Here is a 25,785-nt window from a genome sequence, read left to right as displayed (position 1 = left end):
TTTACAAGTATCTCGAAGATTGTAAATTAATTTGTAATGATAAATTTATTATCATATATAAATTTATAATTTATTTAAAAAACCCTCTATACATTTTATTTAGAAAAACAAAACTAAAATTTACCAATAAGATTCAAACTTACTTATAGTCTTCAAATTATAATATATTTAAATTTAACATCACATTAAATTTAATTTCTATTTAAATTTTATCTAAAAATATAAAAAATTAAACTGTAACTGTCAATAAACTATTATTAAAAATATTTTACTTTTTAACTGACAACATGCGATCACATTTCTAAATCTCCATACAAATAAAGTTTAATCAATAAAAAAATATTATGCCCATAAATAACTCTTAAAAATAACATTTATAAATCTAAGGGACACTATAAAATTTATAATAATAATTTATAATAATTTTATCTAAAATTAATAATAAATTTGACCACATTGTTAATTTTAGAAAATATTATTATAAATTATTATATATTTTATTGATTTATAAAATTTATTTAATAAATTTAGTTTGTGAGCAGTGAGCATAAAACCAATTCCAAGTCAACAAAATGAGTTTGGGCTTGCCCTCACCAGCATGGAAAATGGTAAACCACTTTAAATTTTACATAAACTATTGAGGTTTGAATTAGCACGGTGACTTAAAAAGTAAAATTATTACTGAAATATAATATTTAGTTGGAAGATAAATTTCACATAGACAGTATTGAATATTTAGTTTTGAGTGTGTATAGACTGTGACAGTATTTGAATTTATCCAGAAAATATATCAAAAGAGAAAATTACCATTCCCTAAGAATTAATTGAGCAAAACTCGGACCTAGTGAATGAAAAAAAAAAAAAAAGTTTGGGCGGAGGGATTGGTACATTTGCGGCTTCATTTCATGCTACCAACAGTATATCCATTTCGCACCTCTTTCTTCTTTCTCGCTTTGAGCCATCTCTTTCGAGAACCGCCGGCGTCGCCATAAAGCTCCGCCGTTGAAGCGCCGTTGATGGTAACTCTACTCTGAGTAGCCTCTCTCTCTCTCTCTCTCTCTTTCTGTTCATGCGTGAATAAATTATGACGGTTACTTTGTGTTTGTGTTCAAGGTGCGTTTGTTTTGTTCCTTATTTTTTATTTCTTTAGGTTTGATGAAAATTTGAAATTCCTTAGACGTGTAGAAGCTACGCATTTTTTCTTTTGATAAATGGTATCAGTTAAGTTGCTAAGGAAACGGACAGACTTGGATAGTTATTTCAGTCTTTCAGGTCCGTCTGTGGGCTTCGCTTGGCTATTTTATTTTTGAACGTGCAATTGAATTCATACTATGGATGCCCGATATCTAGGATAATCAACTGGAATCTGATTTGGGTTAGTATGAATTATATTGGTGGTGTTGGCACCCTGAACTGCGCGGCGGATTGGAGTTTCTGCTTTGGAATTCAATTGGACACGCAATGTGTTGAAGTCTCTATTTAGGTGGCGTGTAAGTCCTATGCATGGCATGAATTCAAAACTCCTTCCTTCGTCTATTGTAATAAGCTGATAAAAAACTTAATGCAAAACCTAGCTGTCTGCGAGCTAAGAACTGTTTAATTGGTGTCACCATGTTCTTTTCTGTTGTGCTAGAAAGTTTGATCGATAATTTATGTTATACATGTAGTCAACTCTATTAATGTTATTTCAAAATGAAACAGTCAGCTCAACCCAATTTTAACTTGTTTTGTGGTCATTACGTTGAAACTTCACTATTCAACTTCATTAAGGACTTTAATATATACGAGTTATCTTACTTGGGAGCCTATCTTGTGGATAACAGTAGATATACACATTACTTAGGGAATTTGCTTGAGGTTGTGGTTTGGTGGACACAGTGGTATGCTAGTAGGGGGAGATTCAAGTGGACCTCGCCATTGATATTGTATTGGATTGTAGGTGTTGCTCAGTAGCTAGTGTGATTTTATCTTGAGGAGAAATGTAGGAGGAAGATATGGGACACATCTTTTCAGTTTTCAAGGGAATAGCTCATTCGAAATCTCTCGTCTTTATCACACTTCCTTCTTGTGTATGTAGTCCTATCTATGGAACATAAGCATTTTTACCATCCACTCTTAAGAGAGAATCACTAAGATTGCCCTTAAAAACCTCTGTATTTTGTCTCCCTCTTATCTATGTCTCCCTTTTTTCTTCGTTCTCTAGCATTCTTTCTATCATCACTGCTACCCAGAAATGGGTATACTGTATCCTTTCTCTTTTTTCTCTCCTCTGCTCCCTATCATTTTCATCAGCCACATCTTCATCAGGTCAGTCTGGCTTTATGGGTTCAGGTCCTCTTTCCTCAATCTTCTTCAACGCTCAACATTTTATATGCTACCGAGCCTGAACTTTTCCTAGAGCACCAGGGCATAAAAATACTACTACTTATTAATCTTTTCTTTGTCTAATTAAAGGAAAAGCTACATCAATAAAATAGCGCTTAAATAAGTGGTGCACCTTGTATAAAAAGAATAGGTGGAAACCTTTTAGTAAATCTGCCAAAAATTGCACAGTAGTGCTTGGAACCACATGGTGGTTTTAAGCTAATTGAGTATTGCTTGGTTGAAGGATGAATTCATGGGTTTTATCTGGCTGACATGTTGTTGACGACGGTGTACAGATACAGTTGTATGTGGCAACTGCTTTTCATCATTTGGATATAGTGTTTAGTGATTATATACTGTGGTAAACTATTATTGTTTCTTTTCTTCAGAGAAATCAACATAACCGTAAAAGGGTCCCAAGCCAGCAGCAGTGTTGCAGCTAGTTTTTCAGGGGCCACAACTCGACAGCATTTCTTGATGTTGTAGGTAGTTTCAGGGATTTGAACAGTAAGTATAGTGCACTGGATCAATTAAATGTAACGAAGGTGTATTTCATTTTAGGCATAAAAAAGATATCTTCATCTAGGATTTGTTTTTAAAATATTATTAGAGACATTTCAGTAATTTCATTATATATATATATTTTCTTTTTTTTGGGGGGGGGGTGGGGGGGGGGGGTCATCTATCTGATAATCTGCAGGAGCTCAATTGATTACTTGCTTTTCACTTAAAAAACTGTTGACATTGGCATTGCAGGGACTCTTAACATTCTCAAGCAATACTCATGCAATTCTGCAAGTCATGTAATTATATCTTGTTTATGATAAAGAAACATGCTCCCTTAAGAAGTGGAATCAAGATTGAACAGCAAGTCTGGTTAGTACACAAGTAACTTCTAAATATTGAGATGTTGTTTGAGTAATGATGGTGCCTAAAGATCATCATTAATGGCATTTCTCTTCTTTGTTGTTTGTCTTACATCATTTGGGGGCATTGGAGGTAACCAATGGTGCCTCTCAATAGTATACTTTAGTTCTCGAAAAGAGAGAAAAAGAAAAAAAAAAAAATTTTATGGTATGAAGTGTCAAATTTGGTAATTGTGTTCATATCCCTTCATCTACATTCTGTAGAGATACATGCTATAAAATTTCAGGGACAAGTAGTTTTAGAATCTCACTAATATCGTCACCACACCACGCTTACCTTGATTTCACATCCATACAGTGTTTCTAGTTGAATCAAATTGATTTAGTTGGCATGCTCTGGTTCGCACTTCTGGTGCTGTTTTTCAGTTTGGCGTACAATTTTATATTCTTGACCTTCATGTCCCCTAGGATGGGAGCCGCTTGACAATTTATTTTCTTTTCTTTTTTTCTCAGTTGAATAGATGGTCTTGGTGTTGGCCTCAGCTAGAGTTGTTCCAATAAATTGTCTCTGAACACAAAACATCTCAACCTGGAGGCTCTGGTCCTCTACCTGTAAATCTTCCATTACTTATCTCTATCTCCACCCCCGCCACAAAGTCTGTTTCCGCTTTTATACTTGCCAACTTCCAGTGCCAATCTTAATACCTGTCACACTTCACAAAAGGTTCTCTAAGAGCCTATAATCCTCCATGCTGCAAGTTTGTTATATAGGTAAAGTAAGAATCCTTGATTTTCAATCTCTTGAATGTCAGGAATAAGTATAAATTGTAAAGTGATGTCTTAATATTTGATGGCAATCCCTAATCAGAATAAGGAGTCTGTAACTGGAGCTAATCTTCTGGTCAGTATTCTTTTTGTTGTCTGGGAGTGTCAACCCTATACATGAGGATCGCTTGTTTTTATTTGTGGAAATGGAGACATGTATTTGAAGTTTAGAGTGGACAATTACTGTGATGGTCAGATTTCAGACATTTATATTCACTTAAAAACGGATTTACAAATATATATATAAGCAAAAGAATCTACGTAGGGTGTTTATAGATAAAAGTTTATGATAAGTCTCTAGAGAAGTCTTATGAAGGGTGTGTATGCACATGCGTCCTTGCTTCTTATGTACCATACAGTACCTGTTTAAAACCATTATTTGTCTGCTTTGCGTTTCTAGGTTGCCCATCAGTGGAATAATCTAATTCCTTGCAGCTTGATAAGGAAACTAACTTATCTGATTTCTCCTCTTTAAATGAGCATTAATTTCATTAAATTAGCCTTTCGCTCCTTCTTGTGGAAATGGGAAAAAAATGGCCTCGCAACTTAGAATGAGTCAAGGATTAGTAAAAAGCAAATGCTTCTCTTATAGAACAGCAAGGGTTTTTTAGACATGCATGTGGGTGTGGGTTTAATATAAATAGGCAACAAATACTTAATGCAACTGAAAAAGTAACTATATAATTTTGTTATGTTTTTAAATGAAACCAATTTTGTTGTGTTTACATGTTGTACTGATTGATTTCACAATATCACCTATGTGATGGAACACAACCATGTCAATTATCTTTATTCACCATCATCTCATAAAACTTTTCATATAAAGATGGTGTTAGAACATTTATCTCATCATTCCCTTGCTTCAGGGTGTATCAAAAAGGGCATCCGGCGTAAAATTTTGACACATTGTTCTTTTGCATGGATTTATATTATCAATGCAACTTTTAGAAGCCAATTGACACTATGATTGCCATGCCACCGACCCTAACTTAGTTAGGATAAGATGTAGATAATGATGAATGATGATGATGATCTTTAATTGAAACCAACTACCTAATATGGTGTGTGAGGCACGTCATGAATTGTTGCTTGTAAAAGGTTCTCTTTTGAATCCTTACATATATGTCAATTCTAATTGCAGGTACTTATGATCATAAAAGGTTTATTCAGGAGATATGAAAGATGGAATCCTGTGCACCCAACCTCTGGAGCCTTTTGGGGCATGGGAATAGGCATTGGTTGTGGGGTTGGATGGGGTCCTGGTTTTGGTCCTGAAGTGATTGGCTATGTTGGAGCAGGTTGTGGTGTTGGTTTTAGCGTTGGCATCACTCTGGCTGGTTTTGGTATTGGTCTTCCTGCAAATTATGTCTTCAAGGTTCCTTATAATGGTATTGTCATCATTTCTCTATTAACTTCTTTAATTAGGATCAAATACTTGTTTCTTATTTACTGAAGGCAGCATGGTTACTTTTTTTTTTTCTTTTAATTTTTTTGGCTAGAAAAGAAGCAAGTTCATGAAAAAAATGGAATTCATTAGCCTTCTACTTTGTTTCCTCTCTCTCTCTCTTCTCACCAGCTTTTCTGGCTACTAGAAGTGGTGTATCAATGTTTTCTAGATCCAGTGGTCTACTTAGTTTGAGAAATGCTTCAGCAAATGGCTGGAATAAGATTGCCCCACACATTGGATTACAAAAGAAAGCAGGTGGAAGTTTCTCTACCTTCAACCTTAAAGATTCAGTTGACAAAGTGGCTGATTTTTCTGATATGAAGAGTGTAATATCATCCCATACTAGATCTATTCTTGATCGTTTACAGAAAGTTGGTGCCAACTTCCATCCTCAAAAAGGTATTCAAAAAACAACGGACTTTAAGTAATTTTTGGGACATGTATTTGCTTATAGTTTGGGATCTCTGTCTTCTTATTGCATTGAAATGATCCTTTTCTGATCTTTATCGCCATTGCAATTGTGTCCTGTTTGTATGTGATTCATGTCACCCACTATTTGTAATTATGCTCTTAACTGTTCTTGAGAGGGCTAGATTTGTTAGTGATCCTTCTATAGAGCAATTACATTGTATTTCTAAAGCTATATTACATTGACCCCTCCAAATTGCTGTATCGATATTTGAACATTTGATTCTTTGATTAGGATATGAGATGGTAAATGTGGCTAGTTTTTGATATGCTCATCATGTGTTGAATCTTGATGTCCTCGAGTATGAGAATTGAACGAATCCAACTATAAGATTATGCCCACATTAACACCTTTAACTGAGTCTATGTAACTTAGGCTGGAAACATGGGAAGTATAATTTCTAAAATGTAGATTAATCTCGTGGTCATTTCCCCCTATGACCTTGCAGTTTAGATGCCTCTGTGGTTCTGCCTTCGCTCATTCATGTTATGGCCAATGATCAACTGTGGAACTTTTTGCCTCGTTAATTTTCAGTCTTTATGGAAAGCCTTGAGATACCTTCATGCTGTAAATGTGCAAAAACCCATGAGCATTTGATATATAGATCTGTGTATGGTAAGCTATTTTGGAATAACTTGACTTAATTTTGAAGAAGCCAGGATCACAAACAATAACTACCATTTTGAGGCAACTCCACCTATTTGATACTCTTTATGATATGGTTTTACTCCCTCCTTTTCTCATAATTTTGGTTTCTTGCCATTAATGGGGTAGGCAGCCCCTTTAACCCCATCCCTGCTATCTCCTAAGGCAAACTTATTTTTCCAACCTATGGATGCTTTACTATTCTTATCTTTCTAACTTATTTGTTTGACTGTTGAGAAATTGGGTAAGCAAAATGACACTTGCTGCACCTACTTGCAGGCTTGAAAGATTGATTTCGTGGAAGATTCTCATTCTCAACCCCATTGTGAGAATTATAACCCTTTCATTTGCCATTATATTTCTGAAGCTATTGATTGCAACAATATTTTCTTTCATTAGCACATCATTTTTGTGATACTAAAGGAAAAGGTTTTCTTTTCTTCTCATTTTCCATTCATTTCTGCTTTCCTATTTGTTGTTTTACTTTGGCCTGTAAAAGAAATTGCGAGCATTGTTCTATTGTTCTTCTATGAATTGTTGAACATCTTTTCAAGTTTCTCTTGATTATGAGAGAGAAGCTAAGAGCTAAAAGATAGAACAAAAAAATCCTGTTTGGTTGTACATGTGGTCTTACAGGTTACCCGCAATGGCAGGTAGAGAAGTAAAAACTTTCCTCTGCTTTAGTGTTTCATATTTGAAAAAGGGGTTGGTGAGAGCAATGAAAGGGAAAGTAGCATTTGTCCATCTTATAGAATTTTGGCGCTAAAGAAGCGGGAGAAAGATGATATTCACAAAAAGATTGCAGGAAAATGAGAAAGGAAGGAATGCAATCGAACAGCAAGTCTAGGATGAGAGGATCTCATTACAAGTGAAGCTCAGATGCTTACTTCTGCTGGTTGTGGTATAAACAATGTATCTAAAGATGAACTCTTTAAAATGGTGATGATGTTGCAATTGAGTCTTGCTTTTCATTGAATTTTATTTGTCATAAAAAAGGCATTCTCTCTCAGTGCACTGGAGTTCCCCCTTTATGAGAGTCAGGGAACAGGTTACTTTGTAAAAGAAAGTTATTTCTATACAATTTGAGTTGGTGACCTTCCAGTCAACCCTTGTGTGTTATTTGGCTTTTCACCAAGGTTGTTTCCAAGACTCTCTTGAAGGGAAAATGATGTTTTGATTAATTTCTGTGTCTCTTCTCTTGAATTCTACCACTTTACAGGATTCTTTCAACGGATTTATTTCAAGACAAGAAAGGTTTAATTATAATCCAATGGTAGTTTTCTCCCTCTCCAACCTCTTTTGACTATATATGTTTGTTCGGTGGGAATTGGTTTTGGGGAAGAATATCATGGGGTTCTGAATATTATTATATTTTTAGCACGGAATAAGGAATGTTAAAAATATGTTATTTTTCATATGTACAAGTAAGTTATAATTTACTAAATGTTGCAACAAACAAATTAATGTATAATATGTATGCGTATTATAATATGTCGTCTCAATATAATGTTATTGTAGTATTTCATTACGCACACTTTATGTTTACAAAAATTAGTTCAATTAAAACGAGGGCAAAAGTACCCACACAACAATTGAGTGCAAAAGCATTGTTGAACCTTAATCTAATAAAGATTAGGCTCAATACCCAACTAAACAAGAATATATATACTCCGGGCCGCGCGGTGGCAATGGAGCTGCGCCAAGAAGGTGGCTATGTGACTATGCCCTAAGCTTTGTTGTTGTTTGTACCCCCCTCTGGGGGACATGAAATTCTGGTCTTTTACAGATTGTCGCTTTCTTTTCCTTTCTTCCTTTTTTGGTGTTGATATATAACTAACATTCTATATATGAATCAAAAAAGAAATTAAAAGAAAGGACCCAGAAACTGGCTAACGAGCCCGACGAAAACAAATATAATAGATTGAAGGCACGTTCTATTTTTATTTTTTTTTTAAGATTTTTAACAAAAGGTACCAACCCTGATTGGCCCGTTGGTTTTGTTAACAAAGGCTTACCACACTGCAAAAATACACGACAAGACACAGTCGTTTTTGTAGACAGCCTTACTCATCTTTGCAATGAGATTATTTTCATGTCTTGAACTTGTAAGCTTCCAACTTGCTCCGCTTGTTACTTGAGATTTTGTAGCTGGAGCGGAGAGTAAAGTAAAAATATAATGGATGCAGTGGTCATGTAACGTTAAGATGCACAGTTGATGTAACAATTGAAAATTCCAATTTGTGAAAATTAAATAATTTTCAAGCATATTATATAAAGTTTAATAGCTAAAAAAGGTTAAGAGTTGCCATATCGTTTTAACTGTGTGTGTGTGTGTGTGTGTCCCAAATTAGAGTAAAAAGGACAAGGCGTACCTAGTCCCTAAAATCATAGATCCCCATAAAAAAACTAGAACCTAGAGGCAAAACAAACCCCTTGCTTATTTGAAACACGTTCAAACAGGGTACCTCTATCCTCAGGAGATTCCTCAAATATTACAGACCAACTACAGTAACCATGATGGCGAAGCCAACAAAGCTTAGCAACATCAAAGGCCAATTATGAGTTTGGGAAATAAGAGAAAGCGGAGTACCTCCTCAGAAGCACATTATTTAATCCATCAGACGTTCCACCTTCTAGCATTATCATCTGTTGTTGGCTTCTTTCAATCTTCTGCACCCAACCCTACCAAAACGGAAAACAAGAGAAAAAAGAAAAGTGGATCAGAATCCCAACTTATTTTAGATTTTCCCTACAAATTGGGGCTTGAGAAAATTGGTTTTCTGAATGTCGGCTCACCATTTGGGGAACAAGCACTGGAGGTGGAGATTTCAGACAGAGGTGTTGGAACTGAGATTGATAGTTGAGTGCTGGATGATTTCTTGTCGTATCCCTGATCATCAAGTTCAGGCCATGAATCTCTAGCTCTAGGCCAGTCATCCAGGAAGGGCCTTGCAGCGTGACTCTCCTGTTTCACAGGACCTGATGAACCCACTTCTCTACCAAAAAAGTAATGTGGCTGACGCTGTTTCGATGTTGCAGGAGTACTCATGGACTCAAAATCCTTCCCTATGATTGGTTGACAGAAACCGCTCTTCAAATATGCACCATAACTTGGATTTGGGAAGCGGTTTACCTGACCACTTGATGGCATGAGATGCCATGTGTTGTTGTCTACATTCTGGTCCATGCCAAGTACTTGGAAACTTCCTGGACCTTCTGGATGGAAACCATGTTCATCTGCTTCAGGTTTCAATCCATGTAGATACCTGCATGTGAAATTTGCCAACAGAAACCAAGTCTTAATTTTATTTTCTTCTGCCAGATGATACGATCACATTATAGAATAATTCGTGTTGGATCCACCACATACACCAATGGACATTAATCGAATGCCAGCCGGAAGAGATGGATCTAACACACTAAACTTCTGCACTCCCAACCACCCTGACAATGCATAGATGGGATAGTATAACTGCTTGAACTAAAAACAAGTCCTTTAAATCTCATTACATGCACAACAAAAACCAGAGAGAAACAATCAGAAACATGAAAAAGGGATATTAAAGATTTGGATTCAAACTTTTTAATTGAATTTAACTACTGTCACCAACTATGATTCCTCAAAGAGATTCATCTGAAAAGGACTACACAATTTTGTTGCCAACCATAAACTCATTTCTGTAATCTAAAAGTTCAATGTTAGGAAGAACTCAGGCAACATGACTCAAGAAAACTAAGGGGTTGTTTACTTGTGGAGAATGTTTTTTATTTTCCATCTCTAGTTTTCAACTCTGTTTCTGTATTTTCTTTTCTATAGAAAATTAAAGAAAAAAAAAAAACGCATGCGTTCATTTTTGTCAAATGTGAAACTAGTTTTAGTCTTCAAAAAAAGAGAAAACATGTTCAAATCAATAAATTTTGTACTTGGAAACATTAACTGAAAATAAACTAACATTGACTTATTCTTAACTTTTTTTTTCGTCTATTTTGCAAAACCATTTGTTGTATTTTTATTAAGTAAATAGTAACTCTAATTGGTTCGAAATTGCATGTCTATAAAATTCTAGCAAGGTTTGATAGTGGGTCTTTCATGAATTGGGTGTTTTCACAAAATAAATTGTCAATACAAATCAAAATTAAGTTAAAACAAATGCTCTGCAACTCATGGTGACGGACAGCAGCAAAGCTGAAGAGGAAAGGTTGATGACTCACGGCGGCAACAGATCTATGACAATCGGCAAAGGATCTGTAGTGATTGGCAGCAACGGGTCTGTGAAGCTGAAGAGGAACAGTCACTAGAGGAAGCTGAAGGCTCTGCAATGATCGGCGACGGTCAGCAACTCCTAGCGATGACTAGCGGCTCGTGGTGAGGGATCTGCAATGATGGTGGTAAAGGACCTGCAAATCTGAAGATGAGAGGTCGATGGAGGAAGAGGACAAGATGGCGACGATCGGTGACGATGGACGATGAAGACAGAAGCAATGATCAATGATAGTTGGCTCAGTGACTCTGAACATGTAGAAGACTACTGCAAGGGGAAGAAGAAGACGTGAAGGAAGGCATTTTCCTTTTGATCTCGGGACAATCCAGTTCAATCAACAGATTTTGCGGAGAAGCCAGTTCGATCGGTTTTCCCTTGGAAAACATGGCATAGTTTAACGAAGGAAACAACAGAAAACATCTAAAGTTTGGGAAATAGAAAACTTTAGAAAAAAAAAAATCTATTTGAACATAGTTTGTGGTTTTCTATTCCTATGGAAAATTTTTGTTGGAATCTCGGGTAAAGATAGCATGCAAAACAGCTGTTACAGTAATAAGTATATGGTTATTATGGAAAGGTTGACCCTAATGGTGCAAGGCTGTAAATGGCTGATTCTATGGCAGTAATCAAGGAAGACAACAAAACAATCAATCTAAAATAATCATGAATATATATAAGTTGTAATTAGGATGTTTCTTGTATATGTATTCCTTATGTATTCTTTCCTCTTTTAGATTCCTAAATTGTAGATCCTGAGGTTATAAATAAAGGATAATCCAAAGAGGCAAGTAGTCTTTTTTAGTTGCTGTTATTTTTACATGGTATCAGAGCCACAACTAGGTAGGTGCAGAAAAGACAATAGTTTGAGCAAAAATGTCCCAAGAGGAGGTTAGATCATCTAGTGTCACAAGGGTTGTATTGCCTAGTGAGGGGCCTAAAACTGCAATACCCTCCTAAAATCCATCCTCACTGATTAGTCCAGTGAAACTAGATGGAACTAACTACCTAGTCTGGTCCTGCTCCCACAAATTGTTCATCAAACCCCAAGGATTGGAGGACTACACCACTAGTATGAAAAGTCAAAAACCTGTCGCTGGTGATGATATACAAGCTCAATAATGGGAGATGGAGAACTCCCTTTTGATGTCTTGGTTGTTTAACTCAATGCAACCAAACATTGCCAAGGGATAGATCTATTGCTTGATACAACAGGGAAGATCTGGAATGCTGCATCCCAAACCTACTCTCAAGTAGGACATGATGCACAAATTTATGAGATCTAAAAAAAAGTACATGAAACTAAACGAGGTGAGTGGTCAATTTCTCAATTCTATGCCAAATTAAACAGTTTATGGCAAGAGTTAGATTATTATCAAGATTCCTAGACAGAACGTCTCAAGGATGCTTCTAAGATCTAAAAAATGAATAATAAAGAAAGAGTATTTATTTTTTTTGGCTAGGTTGAATGTAGAGTTGGACCAAATAAGGGTTCAGATCTTAGGTAGAGAGCTTTTTCCCACCTTGAAGCAAGCTTATTCTTATGTTCACCAAGAAGAAAGCAAGAGTAGTGATATACTCTAGCCTGCTGCAACAAACAGATCAACTATGATGGTGAAACCATCACTTAGACAGAACCTCTATCGACCATGGAAGTATCAATAAGAATCTACTGAGGTGTGAATATTGTGGAAAACCTAGGCATACAAAGGAGACTTGCTAGTCTCTACATGGCAGACCTACTAAGGGAAAGGAAAAAAGGCAAGAGGGATGTCGTCAAGTTCATTTGTCAAAAACTGTCAAAACTAAAGGGGAGCCACAATTAGAACTTGAAAATACTAGTCTCTTAAGGGAAGAATTAGTTTTCATACCGCAGCTGATGACTATGATGAAGATGGACTCAAGCATCACTTCTACATCACACCATGCCCAGTCAAGTACAGTTGGGTAGTGCTCCTACTCAAGGTATTGTTATAGCATTCTATTCCTCAAATTCTATAGAACAACCAACCTGGATAATAGATTCTGGGGGCTTCAGCCCATATGATTGGATTATCTAATTCCAACTTGACCTATACCCCATGTTTCGGTAGGAAAAATGTTAGAATTACAATGGTACCCTCTCTCCTATTTCTGGAAAAGGGACTATTAATTGCAACAAAAATCTCAAATTGTCATCTGTTCTTCATGTTCCTAATTTTACAAATAACTTACTATTTATAAGTTCTATCACAAATTCCCTAAACAATAAAATTACTTTTTTCCCTGCCCATTGTGTTTTCCAAGAGGTGAGCACAAGGGAAATGATTAGCTCTCGTAGACTAGTTGACGGCTTGTACTTGTTGGACAATAAATCATTCTCTTAGTCTGAAGACCAAGCCCTAAAGGTTAACCAACTAGCCTCAGCTGAGAAGGAGTTAATGTAGTGGCATCAAAGATTAGGTCATCCTTCTTTTTCAGTGATAGGGAAGATTATTCCTAGTTTGAGTATACAATGTATACAATGAAGGAATAGATAAACAACAACAACAACAACATATCCAGCCTTTATCCCACTATGTGGGGTTGGCTACATAAATTCTAGACTTCCATGTATTTCTATCTTTTGTCATATCTTCATTTAAATCCATATACTTCATATCAAATTTTAATATCTCTCCCAAAGTCTTCTTGGATCTGCCTCTACCTCTTTTTTTGACTAATTGTTTCATTTCATCAACTCTCCTCACAGAATCGTCTCTCAGTCTCCTTTTCACATGACCAAACCATCTTAGTCTAGTCTCTCTCATCTTTTCCTCGATTGGCACTACTCCTACCTTATTACGAATAACTTCATTTCTAATTTTATCTTTTCTTGTATGGCCGCACATCCATCGTAACATCCTCATCTCTGCTACGCTCGTCTTTTGCTCATGGTGGTATTTGACTACCCAACATTCTGAGCCATACAACAAGACTGGTCTTATAGCTGTCCTATAGAATTTTCCTTTCAGTTTTAATGAGATTTTACCATCACCTAACACCCCCGATGCATTTCTCCATTTTAGCCAACCTGCCTTAATTCTATGTGTGACATCCTCGTGAATTTCTCCATCTTTTTGAATCACTGATCCCAAATATCGAAAATGGTCTTTTCTTTGTAAAATTTGGTCTTCCAATTTTATTATAACATCCTCCACTCTTGCATTCTTACTAAATTTGCATTCCATATATTCTGTTTTCTTTCTACTTAATTTAAATCCCTTAGATTCTAAATTGTTTCTCCACAACTCAAGCTTAGTGTTCACTCCTTCTTACGTTTCATCCACCAACACTATGTCGTCTGCAAATAGCATACACCATGGCATCTTTGCCTGAATATCTTTAGTGAGTTCATCCATTACTAGAGCAAATAAGTATGGACTTAGTGCAGAACCTTGATGCAGTTCTATTATAATTTTAAACGGTTTAATATCCCCTCCGCATGTTCTGACCCTTGTCTCTGCATCGTGATACATGTCCTTAAGGGCTTGTATATAGGCTATTCGGACTCCTTTCTTCTCTAAAACCCTCTGTAATATTTCTCTAGAGACCCTATCATAGGCTTTTTCTAGATCTATAAACACCATATGTAGGTCCTTCTGATGATTCCGATACCTTTCCATTAGGCGCCTCAGTAGGTATATAACTTCCATTGTTGACCTACCAGGCATGAAACCAAATTGATTTTCGAGACCTCTGTTTGTTTTCTGAGCCTTTGCTCTATTACTCTCTCCCAGAGTTTCATGGTATGGCTTATTAACTTAATTTCTCTGTAATTTTCACAATTTTGAACATCTCATTTGTTCTATATAGGAACCAAAGTACTCCTCCTCCACTCATCTGGCATCTTTTTTGATTCAAGGATCGCGCTAAATAATTTCGTTAGCTAAGAGATGTCCATCTTCTCCCATGCATTTCCATGCTTCTATTGGTATATTATCCGGTCCAATTGCCTTATGATTTTTCATCTTTTTTAATGATTGCCTTATTTCATTTGAACTTATGCATCGATAAAATGTATAACTCACGTTCCCTTCAGAGTTACTAAGATGTCCAACCAAACTCTTTGTGTCGCCACCATTATTGAATAATTTTGTGAAATACTCCTTCCATCTCTCCTTAATTGCTCCCTCATTCACTAATACATTTTGATTTTCATCTTTTATGCATTTCACTTGATTTAATTCCCTTGTTTTTCTTTCTCTTACTTTAGCTAATTTATATATATCCCTTTCTCCATCTTTTGTATCAAGTTGTTTATATAGATTCTCATATGCTTTTGACATTGCTTCACTAACAGCTCTTTTTGCTGCCTTTTTTGCTTCTTTATAATTTTTTTGATTTTCTTCATTGTTGCACTGATATACAGCCTTATAGCAAGTTTTCTTATTTTTAATTTTCAATTGTACCTCTTCATTCCACCACTAAGACTCCTTAAGGTTAGAGGCTCTACCATTTGTCTCTCCAAGGACTACCTTTGCCATGCTTCTTAGGGCATTAGCCATTTTTCTCCACATTTGGTTTGTCTGTCCTTCTCCATTCCATTCCCTTTTACCTCTTAATTTTTCTTTGAAGATTAGTTGTTTCTCCCATTTTAAATCCCACCACCTGATTCTCAGATTTTGTTTTATGTGATTTTTTCTCTTCCAATTTCTTACTTGGACGTCAAGTACTAGAAGTCTATGTTGAGTAAACAATAATTGCCTCTCTTCTTATAGAGGAAGGATACAAAATATTAGGAAATGATTTACAGAATATACAAAATATTCCTACAATAAAATAAATCAATTGAGGAAGGAATTAGGGGCATCAATCAACAGATTGGAGTTGATTCCCACTAATTGAGGGAATTGGCTCCTTTTTCTACATAATGCAGTAATACAAGTGTATTTTGTGAAGCTTGTGAGTTTGAGTACTTACCCTACAATTAATAAAAGGAATACTAAGCCTTTCATGATTGTCCATTCAGATGTTTGGGAACCTAGTAAGGCTAAAACACTCATTGGATATAGGAGGTTTATTATATTTATAGATTGCTTTAGTTGAACAACTTGGGTTTATCTTATGACACATAAAGGTGAAGCTAGTCATTGTTTCAAGTCCTTTCACAAGATGGTAACTACTCAATTTAATACAAAAATTCAAGTCTTCAGCGGTGATAATGGCTTAGAATATAAGGATGTTGCTTTCCAAGACTATCTCTGGGATCAAGGGATCATAAATCAAACTAGCTGTGTTGATACCCCTACTCAAAATAGTGTAGCAAAAAGGAAAAACAGACATCTCTTCGAGGTCACAAGGTCAATGCTTGTTGCTATGCATGTTCCCAAAGTTAACTAGGGTGATGCAGTTCTTACTGCTGCCTATTTAATCAATAGGATGCTACTCACAACTGTTAATTTCAAAATACCTTTGGAGATCCTAATAGGAGTCTCTCCAAATACTATCCATCCCAAGGTGTTTGGTTGCACCTGCTATGTCGGAAACCACTCTCCTACAATCAACAAATTAGACTCTCAAGCTCTCAAATGTATATTCATTGGTATTATGCTATACAAAAAGGGTATAAGTGCTACCATTCACCTATCCAGAAGTTTTTTGTAAGTATAGATGTCACATTTAGAGTGGATGGCAGTTATTTCCAATTCAACCAATCACTTCTTCAAAGGGAGAATATCAGTACCAAAGTACAAAAAGAGGTGTCAATGCAGTGGACTGATATTGCTAATACTACTGGTACAGTGTTGGATTTGAGGGAAGAAGGCGGAGAGACTACTATTGATTTGAGGGAAGAAGGTCCTGTTGTTGATTTTTATAATTCAACTAATATTGACAAACCTAGACAAGAGAAAGAACCAGGGAATATTGATCAACATCAAGGACCAAACAGACTTGGTAATGGGGAGTTTTTAACTTATTTCCGAAGGAAACAAGCCCATCTGCTAGGGTGATTTTTCTGGAACTAGGACAAGGGCTATAGGTAACAAAGTGATGAGAGAAGGGGGTTATATGATCCGTAGCTCTAGAGTCTAAGATCCAAGAGGTAGAATGATTTTTTTCTGAAGCATATAGAGTAAAAGAATTAGAAGAGATACCTGTGAGACCAAAGAGCAGGCACCCCCTTTTGCAGTCCCTTTTTCGAGAGATTCTAAGAAGTTCTTTAACCTTTCAATTTTTGCCCGATTAAGCTTTAGGGTGTCTCTTTGTTCAAATCCCTTCTGATCCGGTTGCTGATGGCTGCTAGCCATGTACACTTGGCCTTGATTTTTTGGTGATCCACCCTTGGAAGGCTTTCCATAGAGCTTCCAACACTTTTCTATGGTGTGCCTCGGTTTCTTACAGTAGGTACACCACAGAGTATCTCTATCTGTAGCCTTCTTTTCCTCTCTTCCCTTACCTTGACCATGAGTTTTCAAAGAAACCAAGGTTGATGCCTCTACTGAGGTAGTCTCCAACATGACACCCTTTCTTCCTTCTTCTGCACGAACAATAGAGATAACTTAATTTAAAGAAGGCAAATCCTCCTTACCAAGGATTTGCACCCTTACCACATCAAACTCCATGTTTAGGCCGGCTAGGAGATCATATGTCCGCTCTTTCTCCACAAACTTCTTGTGTAAGGCTGCATCTTCGCTACATTTCATCTTTAAGCACTAGTAATAGTCCAGTTCTTGCCACAAAGTTTGTAGTAAATTTGCATACTCTATGACAGATCTGGTGCCTTGTTTTGTGGTTGCCACTTTTGTCCTGATTTCGTAGATTTGAGCTGCATCTCAAACCTTGGAGTAGGTAAGCTTGATCGCCTCCCAAATTTCTTTGGTGGTTGTTAAAAACATCACAATGTCACTAATTTCAGGGGTCATGGAATTCCATAGCCATGACATCACTAGAGAAACCTCTTCGTCCCATGCTGCAAACATCGGATCTCCATTTTTAGGACTGGTCTCTTCCAAATGGCTTAGTTTCCCTTTCCCTTTTAGGAACGTACAAATTAATTGGGACCATTTCAAGTAGTTCTTACCATTTAATCGGTAAGCCACTTGAAGACTTGGTAAGTCTCCTCCGAAGCCTCCACCATTGTTTCTAGCAAACGGAATCTCCGTTGTGCTGGTGCTGCTAAAATCAGCTCCATCAATTTGGGTATTTTGAGAGTTGGACATGGTGTCTGATAATGAAGATTGAAGGCAAAAAGAGAAGAAAACAAAGGCGGAAAAATGACCACAATATTCCCAAAGAAGCGACAACTATTGTCCAAGCTCTGATACCATGTTAAAGGATAGACAAAATAATTCTTCAATCTTATTCAAATCAATAGGGTACATGCTAATATATAAACAATCTTCCTGCTAAGTTAGTAAACTCCTAAAAAACTAAACAAGAAAGTTTCTAAATCTATTTTGGAAATTATACAACTTAGGATACAACTCAAAGATAGAAAGAGACAGCAATATATACTCTCTTATTCTAGAAAAAGGAAAGGATGTCAATCCCAATCTCTTGCTCTGATTGATTGACAAAATCTGGCTCTGATTGACTGATTGATTGACATTAATTGTTGACAGTAATCAACATTGTTAATAATCCTGTTCAACATGACATGACTAAATACATTGAGATCGATAGACACTTCATAAAGGAGAAATTAATCAATAGACAACTGTGCATTCTATTTGTTTAGTCAAGGCATCAACTGGCAAATGCCTTCACCAAGGCTTTACATAGCAAGGAGTTCATGACTTTGACATCCAAGATGGGTATGGAGAATATTCACACATCATCTTGAGGGGGAGTGTTAGAATCTCAGGTAAAGATAGCAAGCAAGACAGCTGTTACAACTATAAGTACAAACTTTCAGACCTGAGGCCATGTTAGCCATTATGATAGATTTTGTCTTAATACCTTCCAATGGCATTTTAATTCTATTAATGGCATTAACTCTATCCCCGATCAAACCCTAATATGAAATTATACTTAAAATCATATTCTAAACGTTGTAAGCAAAAGAGCATTCGTAATTGCGATCTAGGGTTCTTGTGTTTTATGAGGCAATTAAATTTTGTAGTGTTCTTTGAATCTTGATTTGGTGTTTGTTTGGGCATTTACAACTATGTGGGTTCTTCTAATCCATATTTGGGGGTCGATTTGGGTGTTCATGATTGTGTGAGGTTTTTTGAATTTGGATTTGGGCATTTGCGATTGTGTGGGGTTTTCCTAATTGGGATGGAGTTAAAACAATGTTGGACGGTGTTAAGACATTTATTTTCATGGCTAGTGTAGCCCCAATTTTAAAGTATTATGGCTTATTTGCTCAAAGTACAATGGCCATTTGGCGTCGAGTTTGAAAGTACATTTTAGGTGTACTTGGCCCTTTTAAAGTACAATGACTTATTTGGCACTTCACCTAGTATATTTCAATTAGTGTTGCACTAATTGCTTTCTTTGAAGATTTTTAGTTGCTTTAGTGACAGGATTCGAGAATTGTTCATATATTTTGAGAGTAAAAATAGTAATCTAAAAAGATAAAGTTAACCTTATATCTACCAACTTAAACTTTTAGATCAAATGATGGTTAAAAATTCAACATAGTATCATAGCAAACAAAGGTCTTGAATTCAAACCTTACACAATTCATGGCACCCTCCATGAACTGTGTTTTCGATTGCGCAAATCTATTCGTGGTTGGATCACATACTGAAACAAGGAGGGATGCAACTTGGATCGCCAAAATTAGAGATCCAAAAATCATGAACAGTACAAGTGCTGATAAACTGGTTTTTATTCATTCAAATATTCATCTTTAATCACGGTCTAGGTCAAAATTATGAAGTTGGACCTTTCTGGGAAAAAATCTCAATATTGTATTCTCTAGAAGAAAAACAAAAATTGTGTTTCATTATGGTCTTACAGAACAACAATTACTTAATCCGACTTGAGCAAGAATCGAAAGAACCAAATGGATACAGGCTTGAGCAAGAATCAAAAGAACCAAATGGATACATATAAAATCTATACAGTATCAATATCCACACATATATGCACACAAAAATGATATATGAATGATTCTATGTAAGAAACATTTTACTAGATTTCCTTTACTGGAGGTGCAATTAAATTATTTATTGCAAAGAATTCAATCCTTACAACAAGTAAATACTCAGTACCCAAGTAGCTTACAAAGTTAATCATGATATGATCAAGTGCATTCTAGGTTGTCACAAACCTTGCAATTGGTGCTTATCTCCAAAATACTTGGAAACTTTTTACATACACAAAGGGTTTCCTTGAGACTTGTGAGAATTCAGGTCTCTTTGGTTAAACTAGGATCATAGTTCTAGAATTTCTACACAAATCAAGCTCGAGAAAAGGAAGTTTTTCAATCACTAACTCAAACCCATTGTCATGTCCTACTCAGAGGAATAGAGAGGTACTTATGGCATAATAAGTCAATTTGGTCTTTTACTATAAGGAGGTAGACTTGCCATGAAACAACTTATTAGTCGATTAATAGATCACTTCAGAATGGCATACACCACACATCCTAGATCAAGTAAAGAGACTATGCATTTCCAGAAAGCCACTACTAATTCCATTTCATTAGGAATTGATGATCTTTAACAATACCTTCGAAAGGATGGTTAGTTTAGATGTTGAACAACAAAGTTTGATTTTGGAAAAAGGCCACCATTATGGGAATGTACACGTGGTAGATAAATTACATCAATCCATTGAGACATGGTATGTTACAAGTGAATATTTGCGATAAGAAACAAATCCTATTTTAGGATGATTGACCATTTTAATCTAATTCATATAATATCTTTTTTGGAAGCTAGAGGAAATGCATCTTAGGTACATCAATTAGTAGGTACGAGAGGATTAATATCAAATCCCCAAGGACAAATGATTGATTTACCATTCAAAGCAATTTACTCAAAGGACTCTCTTTAACAAAATATATCATTTCTTGCTACGGAGCCCTGTGATGTATGGAATAGATGACAAAGGTGGGGTGTTGGAGTATTGCTATTGATTAGTTATATAAGCCTAAGTCGGACATCCAATTGCTTTCATTTGCATTATTTGAAGCATGCCTTATATATTAAAAAATGAAAAATCAAACTGATTTCTCGATTCAACAGAAGCCAAAAGAGGTGAAAAGGGTCCCAAAGAAGGAGAGATGTGTAAAAAGCAAGTTCGATTACGTCTATTCCAGTCCTAAATGGAATGTAGGGATCCATATGGAAATATAGTATGTAGTTAGATACACCCAAATATAGAAGATGGGATATTGATCCGAATATTGATAACATAGAGGATTATGTTACCAAAATGGAGGAGATGAGATGAAGCTCTCTAGATAGAGAATATACTGAAATGCCAAATGAAAAGGAAGCTACACAAGATTGCTCGAGAGCTTTGCTTGCTGCCACATACAAGCCATCATCTAAGCTTGTGAAAGGAAGCAATTCCAAAGATAGGGGGAAAAAGTAAATTATAAACAAGGTGGTTAGAGATTTGGGATTTAGGTGCTCATATCATTCAGATTTTGAGATAACTGTTAGCTTTAAATTTGTTATGTTAGCATTCAGTTTTTTTCCCCTGTTTCAATTCTACTATTATGATTTTATGTAATTGCAGACTTGCTTTTAGTTAAGTTGAACCTTATTTTCATTGCAATATCTTATGAATTAACAAAATTTTCCTTCAAATTTCAATAAGAGTACCAATACATTATTCAAAGCAAACCACAAACCAAACTAGCATACCAACTAATCTTTACCCCCCACGAATGCATATCTGGCTAAGTAGCATACCTCAAACTCGAATACATACCACAAATCAAAACAAGCCACGTTCCATGTAACTATGGTTTGGACCAGTTATGCAGGGGGCATGCTGAAGTAGAACTAGTAATATAGAAAGATAAAGTTAACCCTTTATCTACTACCTTAAGCTTTTAGATTAGATGGCGGTTAACAATTCAACATTATATCCTAACATAGGCTACAATTCTCAGCCTCCAAAATATTTATAGAACTTGGGAACCAATTGAGGGAAATCTGTGGTACAAGGAATCAGTTCCTGTTGTCAGAGGTGGTTTCTTTAGCAAATTAAACTACTCGTCTGAAATGAGGGGACTTTACCCTAGATAACAGAGAAGGAGAGTTTGGTCAGGAAATCTTTTGGGTGGAAAAGGAAGTTGTAGAGAAAAGTCTTGTCAACTGGTGTCCTGTTAGTAGCAACTACACAGCATTTGAGGCTGTTGCTTTGGATTGTTCACCTTTAGCTGTTACTGAATCGGTCTTTGGGGCAGGAAAGTATCTGAACTCAAGTACTGTAAGTGATGAATCCAAGCATCATTTAGTTACTTTGGATAAGATGTGCCTCTGTTTAGTTGGAGCTGGGGTGGGGATTAAGAAATTTAGATTCTTCACTGTTGCTCCTCATCATCATCTTCAATTACACCATATTCTAACCAAGCTAGGGTTGGTGGCAAGTAATTATGGAGATTTATTAGTGAGAGGGATAGATTGTGGAAAGGGGCTATTGGGGCCAATGTTGACAAGTCAGTTTCCAGAGGGAGTTGCTCTATGAGCTTGATAGGTCTTCCCATTGAGATGGTCTTTGGAAGGAAATTATGAATATATGGGAAATCTTTGCTAGGTTCAATTCTTTTGAGATAGAAAATGGAAGTAGGGTTCATCTTTGTCTGCACGATTGGTGTGGCCTTAAGCCACCCTATGAAATGTTTATGTAGTTATGAAGTTTAACCAGGACAAGATGTGACAATTGATTCATTCTTTCCTTCTCCTTTTGGTAATTTTGTTTGGCCCCTCTTCTCAAGCTTAACCTTTTTGATTGAAAACTGGACTCCTTGATAGCTCAGTTTGATACACTGCACAAACATTTTAGAGTGAGGCACTTCACAGCCATAAAGTGATGGAACCTTTTCCATTCATTCTCTTTATGCAGTCATTTTATGCAAAAAGAAAAGAGGCTTTCCCTTTTAAGCTTCTGTAGAGTCTATGAATTATTAACACTCACAGTATATAGGGCTCAAACTCCACATGTGGATTGAATTATCCCCTCAATACTTCTAGTGTTGAAGCATTTCTTCTCATTTATAGCCAGTCTCAATCCCAAATAAAGGAGGAGAGTTGTGTTAGATAACCAACAACCAATGTAAAATTCATTGAATCAAACATCGTGAATTCTAGACTAGCCGACCCTACTTGGTGGGTTAAGGCTTGTGATCGTTGTTTTTGTATAGTATACAATGGCTCAAATTTTTGGAGCCTTTTTTTATTCTCTTTTTGGGTGGGAAATGGGAGAAGTCAGCTTCAATGCTTGGGTCTTTTCAAGTCATGGAGTTTGCCTTGCTGAAAAAGGAGACAACTTCATGCATGAAAGACTATTTGTCATTTTTTTATGTGTGTGACATATTTGGATGAAGAGAAATTTGAGTGCTTTTAATAATGTTGGTAGTCAATTCTTTTGTCTTAGGGGAGACATTTTCATTTCCCTTGTCCATGGCTTAGGAAGGAATATTTTATTCTTCCTAAATCTTCTTGAGTTTTCTGGATGATTACTCTTTGTAAGTAGCTTGTTTTATTTTTTATAAGGTTTGGCCCCTCCTTTGTAATTCTGTTCTTATTATAATGTTATTTATAAAAAAAATGAATAAAAGTTAGATTCTATGTGTGCATGTGGGTGTGCCTACATGTATGTGTCTCTTCTTTCTTCTTGCCTCTTTGTGGGTAGGAGTATATTGCAAAAATTGAGAGGATCCAGAAGAAGCCCTCTGTCCTATAAAGACAAGTTGTTTAGAAAAATTCTATAAATCCAAAAATTGGCTCAAGTCATCCAGATTTGAAACATTTAGGTTTTCAGTATACGTACACAAAAATATTCAGATGACTAACTAGGACTAATAAGAAACTCTTTTAGCATAGCATCACAAAGGAAAGATCGGGGCTACCTGTATTCTTTGTTATCCATTGCATTGGAGACAGGCTCTGTCTGCAACTTTGATGCGTTATTTCCAAGCAATGAGTCCTGATTAACCATGGATTGCAGAGGCAGATTTTTGAAGCTACTGCTTCCACTACTACTCCCAGTACCACTCTGTGATATCACAGTCAACAATGACTGAGAGGTAGATTGAGATTCCACAGGCTTTCTTGAACGGTTTCGGCCACGGTGCATGTGCCGCTCACAGTATTTAGAGCCAGGATATGCATCTTTGGAGCACCTCCATTTCTTACCATCTGTCCTCCGACACCTACCTGGCTCTGGATCCATTTTCTTCCCATAATAGGAAAAATAACCCACTGCAAACAAGAAACCAGAGTTATATACGAATAACCAAGTTTAGGCCCCCTCCCTCCCTCTAGTACTCTAGCTGCAACTTTGGTTGGAACAATCCAATAAGATTCATCACTAATCATAGAAAAATGAAAAGGTACGTTAATTCCTACAACCAATTTATATCTGCATCAGTTACACTCTTCAGATATCGAACACAAAATAAATGGCATATTCCAAACGGAAAAAAGAAACCCGTGTTTGAGGGAAGTTCACCTCTTGATGAAAAATGGGAACTCCAGCAGTAATAAAAGGTAACAAATAATCGTTCATCAGAGATGCCGTATACAAAATTTCTACCAAAAGGAAATTTTAATTTCTTCAACATTTTCATGCTCAGATTACAAAATTTAGAACGTAAATAGAAAGAAAATCAATTTCAGTTCACGTTGACCAAAAACCAAAAAACACGTCTCTATAATTGCGGAACGATAAATTGTTCAGGTTCCTATTTCCCATCCAATCACAAATTCATTTAAGCAAATAAAATTGCATGCTATACCTAATAAGAATAAACATGAACAGCAAGCATGTTCATACTAAAATGCATAAACACACACACACAGAGAGAGAGAGAGAGTATTTGACTCCTTACAGCTCGAATGCGGGAAGAACCTCGCCGACATGGACTCGAAGCTCTGCCGAATCGGGACAAGGAGTTCGGCCGGCACAGGCACTCCCTCTACCAGGTACTTATACACCAGAGCTTGATGTTCCAGCTCCCGCCACTGCGCCGCCGTGAACGGCGGCCGGAATCCCTCCCCAGCCGCCCCCAACGACGACGACGCACCGCTCATCTCACTTGCTCACTCACTCTCCTCCTCCTCCTACCTAAAGGCCTCTACACAGCTCCTTTCCTTCAGTTCCAATCAAAATCTGCAATAACGCAGCCATAAACGAATACATCCATCCGCAAATATGTAGAGAGAGAGAGAGAGAGAGGAAGAGACAGAGACAGAGAGGGATTGGCGGTTACCTTGAAGGAGGGGACAGGTGTAGGGTTTGGCGGCCATGGTTGTGCGTGAGAGCAGAGCAGAAGCTGGCATGTGTGAAGTACACTGGAATTTGGGATCTATATCTTCTGTCCCTGCCTCCCACCCTCCCTCTTTATTTCTTTTATTTTTCTCCCACCCGACTCAACACTTAAAAGCTAGGGGATTCTTTTTTTTTATTTTTTTATTTTTTGTGTTCTATAGATGAAGATTTATAATTATAATTATATTTTATGAAAATTATTTTCTATAGTCTTATTAATTTAATAAAATATTCTATTATTTTCTAAAACTGAACTATTTTAAGATAAAATAATTTATATAGTCACTAAAAGTTTGAGGATGCATAATCAAACATCTTGATTAATATGGTATATTGACATTAAGAAAAATAATTTTATTAATTTATTTAAAATTTGATTTTAATAAAATAAACATCTTAGATATGTTAAAGGAAGAGTGAGCTCTAAAATTGTTTTAATTTTTTTTAAATAAGAGTAAATAGTTGACTAAATGCTTGAAATTAAGAAAA

At 36.2% G+C, this 25,785-nt stretch overlaps 2 protein-coding genes across 7 annotated transcripts; one reads left to right on the top strand and one right to left on the bottom strand.

The window, feature by feature from the left end:
- The first annotated feature begins 871 nt into the window (after nucleotides 1-871).
- LOC127813094 (cadmium-induced protein AS8) lies at nucleotides 872-7,747 on the top strand. Of its 6 annotated transcripts, none has more exons than XM_052353848.1 (6): nucleotides 872-1,019; nucleotides 2,754-2,871; nucleotides 5,197-5,443; nucleotides 5,632-5,901; nucleotides 6,896-6,941; nucleotides 7,270-7,747. In XM_052353848.1, the coding sequence occupies exons 3-5, from the start codon at nucleotides 5,203-5,205 to the stop codon at nucleotides 6,907-6,909; spliced, it is 525 nt and encodes a 174-aa protein (XP_052209808.1). In that variant the 5' UTR covers nucleotides 872-1,019; nucleotides 2,754-2,871; nucleotides 5,197-5,202; the 3' UTR covers nucleotides 6,910-6,941; nucleotides 7,270-7,747. The 6 variants fall into 6 exon arrangements, with proteins under 6 accessions (XP_052209808.1, XP_052209807.1, XP_052209812.1 ...); XM_052353852.1 differs by lacking the exon at nucleotides 2,754-2,871 and adding an exon at nucleotides 1,273-1,490 and having other exon boundaries at nucleotides 901-1,019; XM_052353850.1 differs by lacking the exon at nucleotides 872-1,019 and adding an exon at nucleotides 1,273-1,490.
- Nucleotides 7,748-9,014: 1,267 nt separating this feature from the next.
- LOC127813093 (growth-regulating factor 3-like) lies at nucleotides 9,015-25,386 on the bottom strand. Its single transcript, XM_052353846.1, has 5 exons — nucleotides 25,238-25,386; nucleotides 24,857-25,137; nucleotides 23,876-24,227; nucleotides 9,413-9,882; nucleotides 9,015-9,298 (listed from the first exon to the last, which is right to left on the bottom strand). Exons 2-5 carry the CDS (start codon nucleotides 25,056-25,058, stop codon nucleotides 9,279-9,281), a joined length of 1,044 nt encoding a protein of 347 aa, XP_052209806.1. The 5' UTR covers nucleotides 25,059-25,137; nucleotides 25,238-25,386; the 3' UTR covers nucleotides 9,015-9,278.
- Between the last annotated feature and the right edge of the window lie 399 nt (nucleotides 25,387-25,785).

Source organism: Diospyros lotus, chromosome 11 (assembly GCF_014633365.1).
Source record: "Diospyros lotus cultivar Yz01 chromosome 11, ASM1463336v1, whole genome shotgun sequence".
In the NCBI taxonomy this organism is placed as follows: Eukaryota; Viridiplantae; Streptophyta; class Magnoliopsida; order Ericales; family Ebenaceae; genus Diospyros; species Diospyros lotus.
The sequence above is the reverse complement of the archived record's forward strand: the minus strand, read 5'-3'. Positions and strand labels throughout refer to the sequence as shown.